The sequence below is a fragment of the Bicyclus anynana genome, chromosome 2, assembly GCF_947172395.1.
Source record: "Bicyclus anynana chromosome 2, ilBicAnyn1.1, whole genome shotgun sequence".
Taxonomy (NCBI): domain Eukaryota; kingdom Metazoa; phylum Arthropoda; class Insecta; order Lepidoptera; family Nymphalidae; genus Bicyclus; species Bicyclus anynana.
Window position 1 is genome coordinate 6,637,918 of NC_069084.1, and position 10,341 is coordinate 6,648,258.

At 32.6% G+C, this 10,341-nt stretch overlaps 1 protein-coding gene across 1 annotated transcript; it reads left to right on the forward strand.

The window, feature by feature from the left end:
* The first annotated feature begins 495 nt into the window (after positions 1 to 495).
* On the forward strand, positions 496 to 7,363 carry LOC128198005 (UDP-glycosyltransferase UGT5-like). Its single transcript, XM_024081863.2, has 4 exons — positions 496 to 1,341; positions 3,739 to 3,961; positions 4,745 to 4,964; positions 6,652 to 7,363. Exons 1-4 carry the CDS (start codon positions 496 to 498, stop codon positions 6,926 to 6,928), a joined length of 1,566 nt encoding a protein of 521 aa, XP_023937631.2. The 3' UTR covers positions 6,929 to 7,363.
* The last annotated feature ends 2,978 nt before the right edge of the window (positions 7,364 to 10,341 follow it).

Consider the following 10,341-nt stretch of genomic DNA (forward strand, 5'->3'; position numbering starts at 1 on the left):
TTAATATAGTTTAATTTCATGGAGAATTAAAAAAAACACAAAATAAGCTTTCATTTGACATTGAATTTCTTATTAAAGCTTTCGAACGACTTTATTAGAACGACTAAATAACTGAAGAGGGTATATAAATAACATTACTTAACGGTTTAAATCTGGAAACCCAAAAGTTGCAGGAAATCTTTACTTTTTCAGTTCTTTTGGGTATACTCTATTATCTAGTATTTGAGGGATGAAGATTAATTAAATAAAAAACATAATGATTTAATTTCACGCGGTTGCAATTTAACTAGGCAACTAATATGCAATGTATATATTTTCTATCACTATTTCTTATCCGTAATAAATAACAGGTAAAGTTATATATTCCTTATGCCGGATCTCGTACTACATCATTTGTTGAAAAACTAAGTGCACCTGAGCCTTAATTCTTCATTGTCTTTATTCCAGTGAGCTATATAATGAGATACACAGGCTTTTAAGAATTAGTAAATTACCATGTCTCTATGTGTACATATCTCACTGACGCTATTTTTAGCCAGTTTAAATTTTTATGTAGTGAGTTCTGCGAAAATATTAGCAGTGTATCCAACTCCTTCGATCAGTCATCAAATTGTGTTTCGGATTTTAACACTGGAACTAGTTAAAAAGGGACATGAAGTCACAGTTATTACTCCTGATCCTGTTTATCCGAAAGGACATGGACCACCCAATTTAATAGAAATAGATGTCCGTAAATTATCCTACAAAATATGGACAGACGTTTGGATGAGCGACAAATCTATATCTGAAGCTGACTATTACTCCCAAATATATTTTATTTTAAGGTCAATGTCAAAAATTACTGTAACTCAAATAGTGTCAAGCAAAGAAATTCAAGCATTAATTAAAAATAACAAAACTGATTATGATCTGTTACTTATAGAAGCTTTCGTGAGGCCCGTATTAATTTACTCGCATATTTTCAAAGTTCCAGTGATTCAAATCAGTTCATTTGGCGGATTGTCATATAATTTTAAAGCTTTTGGTGTCCCTACACATCCTTTCTTGTACCCAGCAATACCCACGCAAAGACTATACAATTTATCAAATTACGAAAAACTACAAGAATTATATTATCAATGGCAGATGGAGAATACTTTTAAAGAAATTGAAGAAGAGGACAATAGAAGTTTACAACAAGTATTTGGGACCGATATACCATCCATAAGAGAGTTGTATAATAACGTTGACTTATTGTTTTTGAATATCCATCGAATTTGGATGGACAACCAACCATTTCCACCGAATGTTATACATATTGGAGGAATACACACTAATCCAAAAACGAAGGGCTTACCAAAGGTAAGTTTTACTCGTAAATAGCAACTAGGTACGTTACCACAAAAATATGATGCAAATGAGCTTTCATGAAAATCCGTTCATAAAGATAAAAACATATTAAAATACAACTGACTTCAAAATCTAAAAACGTACCTACTATACTAAAAAGCAAAAATAACATAATTATATTACTATGTTTCTACCTGCTGAACGGTTTGAAGGCGGTGCTAAGCCGGTGTCTTGTTAATTTTTAAGCAAGTCGTTTCTGAAAAAAAACACGTAAAAGAACACTGCCTTTTAACACTTAAATAAATTAAACATTACTTTCATACATAAAATCAACACCCTACCATTTCCTCCCCCCCTTTAATTCAACTATTCCTAAATTCTTTAGTGTAGTTTTTTATTTTTAAATCCTGTTAGAAGGCTAGGTAAGAACAATTTCGCCAAAGACTTGTTGCTCTGAGTCTTGTCAAAACCTTGGAAATGGCGCTGTTTGACTTAGATTCAAATAAATTATTAAGTAGGCCACAGCACGAAAGAGCATTGCCACAGATGACGCGATTACCCAACTTAAATTCCATCTCAAACGGATGCATCAGCGTGATTAGTAGGTAGTGGTTTTAACTACTATAAACCGATGAGGAGATAAGGCAACTCTCCTTCGTCTTCATCACTGAACCCCTTATGACAGTCAAGATCCACTTCGGTGGTAAGTTCTCATCAATACAAATTAATGAAGGCCAAATACAAGGTAGCTACTGTAACCCGTTAAGGAGTTTCCTTAATTGTCCTTCGTCTTCATTACCAGACCCTTATTGACAATCACAATCCGTGTAGGTGGAAAATTCTCATTAATACAAATTAATCAAGTCCAAACACAAGGTAACTGCTGAAAATCGTTGAGGAGTTCCCTTGTCTGTGTTTTGGATCAATTAACAGATCGATTTTAGACCTTCATTAAATTGTAGTGCTTGTAGTGCTATAAAATACGTAATGATAAAATAAGAAACACACTTCCCTTTTTGGTAAGGAGATGGAAATAAAATGTTTTTTTTTTATGAAAATATATTTTATGAACCTTAAACAATAATTAGTCATATATACGAAGCCATATATGGCTCGTCGAACAATATCTGTCTGTAAATGGCTTCGTATGCATTTAGTCCAAAATGAATTTAGGTTTAACTTTTGGTTGGTATTCAGATTTGGAGTCTGAAAAATTTTAAGAATAAAGTTCTTATGCTTAGATAATCCATAAAAGCAAGAAAAATTTAAACATATCTGTAAAGAAAATAAAACTAGCTTGAATGCATACAAAGCCATATATGACCAATAAAAAAGCGCGCTCTAAAAACTAAAGAAAATCGTTAAAAGTGAAGAAAGCACATTCATTTCTTATTCACAATTATTAAAACAGCTCCTCTGAAAATTTTCAGTTTTTTAACTAAACGCTTTAATGTATTTTTTTCAATTATAACATTCCCAATTCTTGACGCCACTTGAACGTTTGACCACGCAGTACAAATACTGAAATAAATTGATAACTAATCTTTGACGTAGATTAACAAAAATACATACGATTACACAAATAAATGAATAATTAGGATGAGAAAGTAGATTAATAAAAATATGATTTTTATATACAGAAAAAAATCTTAAAGTATCGAAACCATGTGTGCGGTAAGGGTAAAAAAGTAGACAATGTGACTATTTAAACACAAAAAGAATTATACAAGTTGAACCTGAACTTACAAATAGTCCCTGAGATTAGCTTGGCGCGTTCAAACAAATAAACAAACAAATTAGTCAGTTGAATATATGCCTCAATATCGATATTACACAGTTATAGTGGAAAACTCGTTTCTCCAAATAACGCCTGCGAATCAATTTAGGCAATTCGGTTTTTTCAGGATAACTTTTTTTCTATATGTCCGATCCTAATGAAACAAAGCCTATATGTTGCCTTGGACTTTGCTTGATCTATTTGTGAAAACTGCATTAAAGAGAGAGTGAGAGAATGGCACGAATATACAGACAGACAAGAAAATATAAAAAAATATATTGTAATAAAAAAATATTGTACTTTATTGCTAATTTCTAATCGCCCTAACTTGATTTTTGTCAAATTTGGTCAAAGTACAGATACTCCAATCTACTCTTTTATTATAGTATAGAATAGAATAGGTAGATAGATATTCTATTGGTCATTTCTAATCGCCCTAACTTGATTTTAGTTAAATTTGTCAAAGTACAGACAAAATTCAAATGAAAATAAATGTTTTCTCCTGGCTTCCATATGACATAATATGGAAGTGCAATCTTTTTTAGCTGTCATGTATCTATGTATGAGTTTAGGCAAGCTAACAATATAGTAACAACAACATATTTTTATTTGTATAATATTCTCTTCCCCAGGATTTGGACTTGCTTATGAATAACACCAAAAATGGCGTAATTTATTTCAGTCTTGGAACAAATGTCAACACTACAAATTTGCCATTTGACAAAATTCAGGTGATTACGAAAGTTTTCTCCCAGCTTCCTTATGATATAATTTGGAAGTGCAATCAAGATTCTATACCTGGAAAGACAGAAAATGTCAAACTTTACAAATGGGTTCCACAACCAGACCTCTTAAGTGAGTAAAAGATTCATCATAAACAATAATTAATGTATTTCTGCTATTTGAAAATAATTGCTGTAAAATATTTGTAGGAGCCAAAATTTCATTATTTTTAATATTGTTCTCGCTTACGTTTTAATGTTGCCTTATCCTCGAATACTCATAAAAATAATACCGGAGGAAAATCCAATGCCGGTCAAAATGGTAATTCGTATATATATTTTAAAGCTCCTACTTTTTACACGCTTTATAATAGCTTCACTTGTAACTATGCACGTACGAAAATCTTGGAATCTCAATTGACCCACTTCCCGGTCTTTGATTAGGATGAAATTTTGCACACGCTCGGAGTTTTATTGACAATACATGACTAGCTAAGAAAGGTCATTACAAATCCAATATGGCGGCCTCCCCAAGATGGCGGAATGTCTGTTTGAAATCCACTCCTTGATATGGATATCAAATGAAAGGGTTTGTTGTCAGAAATACGAAAAAAATAGCCACGTCACTTAAATCCAATATTTGTATGTATTATTTTTTGTGCGTGCTAAAAGTGTGTGTTTTAGTTTTTTATCTATCAAATATACGTTTCAGTGTGGTGTATAAAAATACTATCTGCATATAATATTTATTATCTAATCCAATCAAAAAGCAAAATTTACCAATTTCAGAATTTTCCAAATTGTTGTTTTAGAGTTAAATTTGAGTTCTATTAAAAATACAATATATAAATTTTAAGTGAATATTTATAATATATTTTTATTATTTTCTATCCCCCGGTTCCTGTTTTGTTTATAGGGCATCCAAAAATCAAACTATTTATTACCCAAGGCGGACTCCAATCAACAGATGAAGCTATTGAAGCCGGAGTGCCAGTTATAGGTATACCTATGATTGCAGACCAATGGTACAACGTTGAAAAATATCAACAACTTAAAATTGGAATTAAACTTGATCTAAAAGATTTGACTGAAGAAACGTTCAGAGACGCCATTGAAACCGTTATTTCAGATAACAGGTAATAATTAACACTATGTAAGATAGATTTAAATTCAACATCATCATTATTATCAACTCATATTCGTCTCACTGCTGAACTCGAGTCTCCTCTCAGAATGAGAGGGGTGAAGCCAATAGTCCACCACACAGGTATGCAGGTTTCCTCTCGATGTTTTTCCTTCACCGTTTGAGACACCTGAGATATAATTTTTCATATAATGCACACAACTGAAAAGTTGGAGGTGCATGCCTCGGACCGGATTCGAACCCACACTCGCCGAAATCGGATGCAGAGGTCATATCCACGGGGCTATCACGGCTCACAGATTTAAATTAAATTACATAATACTAGTAGACGCCGCGCGGTTTCACCCGCGTGGTTCCCATTCCCGTAAGAATATGGGGATAATATATAGTCTATAGCCTTCCTCGATAAATGGGCTCTCTTACATTGAAAGAATTTTTCAAATCGGACTAGTAGTTCTTGAGATTAGCGCGTTCAATCAAACAAACTCTCCAGCTTTATAATAATAGTACAAATTACAAATGACGATCTCATCTGATTACTGAATTGTTGTACGCCATAATGTTTTCAACGAGGACACACTAATTATTCGATATGATTTTGATCTAACTATGGACATTTAAGAAATTATTATTTCGGTAAGTACCTAGTAGGTAGGTAGGTAGGTTTTATTTATCTTGTGTGCTTAATGCTTTCTCTTCTAAAGATTTCCTTTTGAAAAGGTTAAGTAATCTCGTTATAAGATATAATACATTCGATCTCGTGTAAAATCTGTTTGGATTGTGGTTTTAACGATTTACTGTTAGATACATCTTAGAAGGACTAATAATGAATTAAATTAATCATTAAACTCATAAATGTCATAAAATTTTAACAAGTTCTAGCGTACTAAAAAAATATTTTGTTTAATTTGTTACTATTTTAACTTAATTATATATTATTAAAAAAAAATATGTAAAAATAATCGATGCTTCACCCAGAACAGCAAAACATCGATCAAGTGGCCGATCACAGAATAATCGGCCACTTGATCGAAGAATTACACGTGTTGATATTGCGATTATTTTGTAATTGTGTGTTGTTATAATTAGACACAAATATTATATATATTGATGTCAAATATTTTCGATGTGTAAGATTACCCTCTCAAAAACTGTCATACGATTGTATTGGTTTTGGGTGCGATTTCACTACAATGCTTATTCCTCTATCCAATTACCAATAGCGACGGAATTCGAAATAACGCTCAAATCTTCGTAAAGTTATGACGAAATAGAGACAAATTCTCAATTCTGCCCTTATTGGTTGAGAATATGTTATTTTTTCTTTTCACGAGATAAATGTCATAGACGACACATACGTACGTCATCAACCCATATTCGGCTCACTGCTGAGCTCGAGTCTCCTCTCAGAATGAGTGGGGTAAGGCCAATAGTCCACCACGCTGGCCCAATGCGGATTGGCAGACTTTACACACGCAGAGAATTAAAATAATTCTCTGGTATGCAGATTTCCTCACGATGTTTTCCTTCACCGATTGAGACACGTGCTATTTAATTTCTTCTTCACCCTTCGGAATCGGAGGCAGAGGTCATATCCACTGGGCTATCACGGCTCATGACGACACATGCTAAAGATTATTGCACTTAAAAATATATAAACTTAACTATTCTCTTTGTAGCTATCGAAGTAACATAAAGAGAATACGCACAATTATGAATGATAACCCTCAAACGCCTCTAGAACGAGCAGTGTGGTGGGTAGAATACGTCCTGCGACACAAAGGAGCGAAACATCTACGTGCAGCTGGCGCCAACGTCTCCTGGACGCAATACTTGGAGTTAGAATTAGTTGCGATTGTAGTTTTATTCTTGCTATCTATTTTAATAATATTTTTTGTTGCAATGTATTATGTGAAGAAATCATTGAAAGCAAACCCCAAAGTTAAAACATCTTAGTTATATTAAGACCTTTTCAGTGAGTCATTATTTAAACCCCCAAAAAATCCACCAAAAACAGCCAGTATTACTCATGAAGTAAATTAATATTTTTGTTATTCTGTTAATTATTTATAATTAAATGATTTTTTATTATATTTTATCTCAGTCTTTTTTTCATAAAATGTTGAGCACTTTTCTGACATCTTTGCTAAGATTTAAAAAATTACCGTCCGTTTTTAGACGGATGATAAAGGTTTCCTATAAAATTACGACACATTTTCGTAATGAACGTAATGAATCATTACTATATTGAAATTAATGAAATAAGAAATACTTTACGAGCAAATGTTTTATTAATAACAATATCAATTTTAGACTGGTTAACTTTCAGTTTTATTGACAGTTGCATAATCTAGATGTTCTGGATAACAGAAATATAATAAAATGCACGACTTCAACAAAAACACACACATTAAAATATATATATATTTATTTTACAACTGTGAATTGTGATTATTTTTGGTGATTTGGATTTATTACAAAATAAAAGATTTTTTGTCTTTTATTCCATTGGCTTTATCCAAAATTGTCGTTGTCCTTTCTGTAATTAGTTTCTGTAGATAAGTGACGACATTGACTTGTACAAACATTCTCTCACGTAACTCAAATAACATGTATGTGTGTAGGTAATAAAAAACCCTCATAAAATTTTATGTAAAAGCAAACAATAAGAGAGATATATGTTATGTAGGGACATGTATATGTTTGTTAGTCACACACACCTACATACATACATAAATTGCTAATAAAACCTGGCTTTATAGTGGCAAACAATTTTATTTCCCTAATCTCCGAAATACTGAAAGATTAACATATTTAAAAAAATACAGGACAATAGCTTTCTACATACAGATTATGGGAAAACTTTGTAAAATATTAATTGTAAAATGTATAGGACACTTCTGACGGATTTAAAATGAAAAATAAATATGCATCGTATTTTTATAATTTCATTATAAAATAATTTGATATTGATGATACTATAACTTGCATTATTTCCACAGAAGCGTCCTAAATAAAATTTTAATAAAAAAATACAACCGAAAACCTAAAACTGTACCCACGAAACTAAAACGCGAAAAATAACATCATAATATTGATATGTTCTACCTGCTGATCAGTTTGAAGACGGTGTTGGATGGAAAGTTCTCATCAATACAAATTAATCAAGCCCAAACAAAAGGTAATTGCTGTAAACCGTTGAGGAGTTCTTTCGTCTGTATTTTGGCTCCATCATCAGACCGATTCCAAACTTTCATGAAATTGTAGTGCTTTAAAAACCTTTACAAAAAAAATTATGAACAAAATAGTCATTACTATAATTTTTGAAATTTCTCCTCGATTTCTCCAGGTTTCCATCACCAGATCCTGATTTGGTGAATATAGAACCACATGGGGACCACCTTTTAAAACAAAAAAAGAATTATAGAAATTGGTTCAGGCGTCTTCGAGTAGGGTGACATGCTAAACAGTGAACCACTAAAAGTTTAAACATTTATAAATCCACCGTACGTGAATGTAATTAAGAAATATTAACATTAGACGGAAGGAAATTTATTAAACTTGTGTTTGGCATATAAATTTAAGCACCACTAGTTTTAGTTTATTTGAAATGTTGTTTTTTTTGAAAGAAGGCGAATGGTTCACTGTGTACCAGTATAAGTATCAGGGGATTCGTCGACAGTAAATATGTATACAGTGGACCAACACTTTAATTACCTCCGTTTATCGCATTATTTAAAATAATTAATTGATGTCGTTAAATAAAAGTATATTAATGTCATATTTTATCATTTGTTTATATATTTGTATGTCAGCAAAATCACATAAAATTAGTACAAAACAAAGTAGGTAGTACTCAGGAACTAATTTGCATGTTTTTTTTAACTTACAAATCTAATTATGAACATTGAAACATTGTAGGACGCGCTAAACTACATGCCTCGGGTTTCCCTCTCATATATCACTGTGCCTGTTTCTGTTTCTGAACGATCTCAGCCAATCAATTCCTGCTATTTCTTTGAACTACCAAGATGATATTTTTTTTTTTGTGTTCCAATTTTATCTGCAATCAGTTTTACAACTTTAATCAGATGTGATGTGAGGCTGTTGGCAGTTGGAGCGTGATTCCAGCACACCAGCTCCTCCTAATTTCTTTTTTTTTTATATATATTTTTGTTAACCCAGAAGGTCTTTTAGGCGACGCTATTAAAGTATGTCATTTCTTTTAAGGCGTTTCGTGTAGGATCTTGTTTTAAGTGCAACAGCCAGATCATTAGGGTGCCTCTCTATTCTCTCCTGATATCTGGTTTTGTATTTTTGGATTTCGTCATGGACCATATCAACCTTCAAGTGATGGTGTATAAGAAGCTTGTTATCTACACTTAATTTACTATTGCGTCCCATAATCCAGTGTAGATTTTTGAAGCGAATTTTCAGCTCTTGTCTCTTGGTTTTAATATGGTGATTCCACGTTAGGCGCCGGTCCAGATGGATCCTCCTCCTTTTTGAAGTCGGTTAAAAATATATCATTAGCGGTAGTTTTGGATCAGCTTTTTAGTATACAATATCGTAAAGAAACAAATAAAAAATCATTAAAATCCATTTATTACTGTATTTATAGCTCAATTACATCATTTATCTATAATTGCGGCTTTAATGACTTAAGTATTGATATTATTACAAGTACTTGCTGAACAATCTTTTCATGACTATCAGCCTATTTTTTGCCGACTTATAAAAGGAGGTTATCAATTCGACCCAATACAATACAGGATGTCCAGATAAATATTATCTTGTAATATTTATACGTTATTTGCAGGAACACCTGACTGAGACGCTATAGACTCGAGAGAGTTTACTCCTTAAGAATCGATTTTTCATTTATAGCCGCCCGCGCAGGTGCGCTCTAGCGCATCCAGAATCATGTGCACGCCGCGGCATGTTGCTTCTCGATTAAGCACCTTTCACTTTTCAGGCGTATGTATTGAGACGCACATAGTGTATGCGGTGGGCAACATACACCTATTTAAACAGTCGATCTAAAAGAGTAAACTCCATTCGTGCGTCGGAGCTGACTGAGCCGGCTGAGCTGAGGAAATATTATGTATGTCACTAGCGCGTCGCAACTGAGGTAAACAAATACGCCTCATTGTCTTAACTTCATTAGTTTGCAAAGTAAACAATGAAAGTAATTTAAACAAATTATACCCAAATATTATCTACAATGACGAGTTGTGTGTTCAGGAAATGTCAAAACTTTATTATAAGTTATTCAATATATTCACCTTCAACAGGAAACTGATTACAAAAAAAGGCAAAGGCAATACGAAAAGTTGTTCTGAGATTGCGATCGAGGTAGTCTGTCTATA

Excerpts from the sequence above, each read along its gene's own strand:
- LOC128198005 (XM_024081863.2), top strand. The coding sequence starts at position 496 with ATGTCTCTATGTGTACATATCTCACTGACGCTATTTTTAGCCAGTTTA. Across the intron at positions 3,962-4,744 it reads TCCACAACCAGACCTCTTAA|GGCATCCAAAAATCAAACTA; the intron begins GTGAGTAAAAGA and ends TTTTGTTTATAG. Across the intron at positions 4,965-6,651 it reads ACCGTTATTTCAGATAACAG|CTATCGAAGTAACATAAAGA; the intron begins GTAATAATTAAC and ends TTCTCTTTGTAG.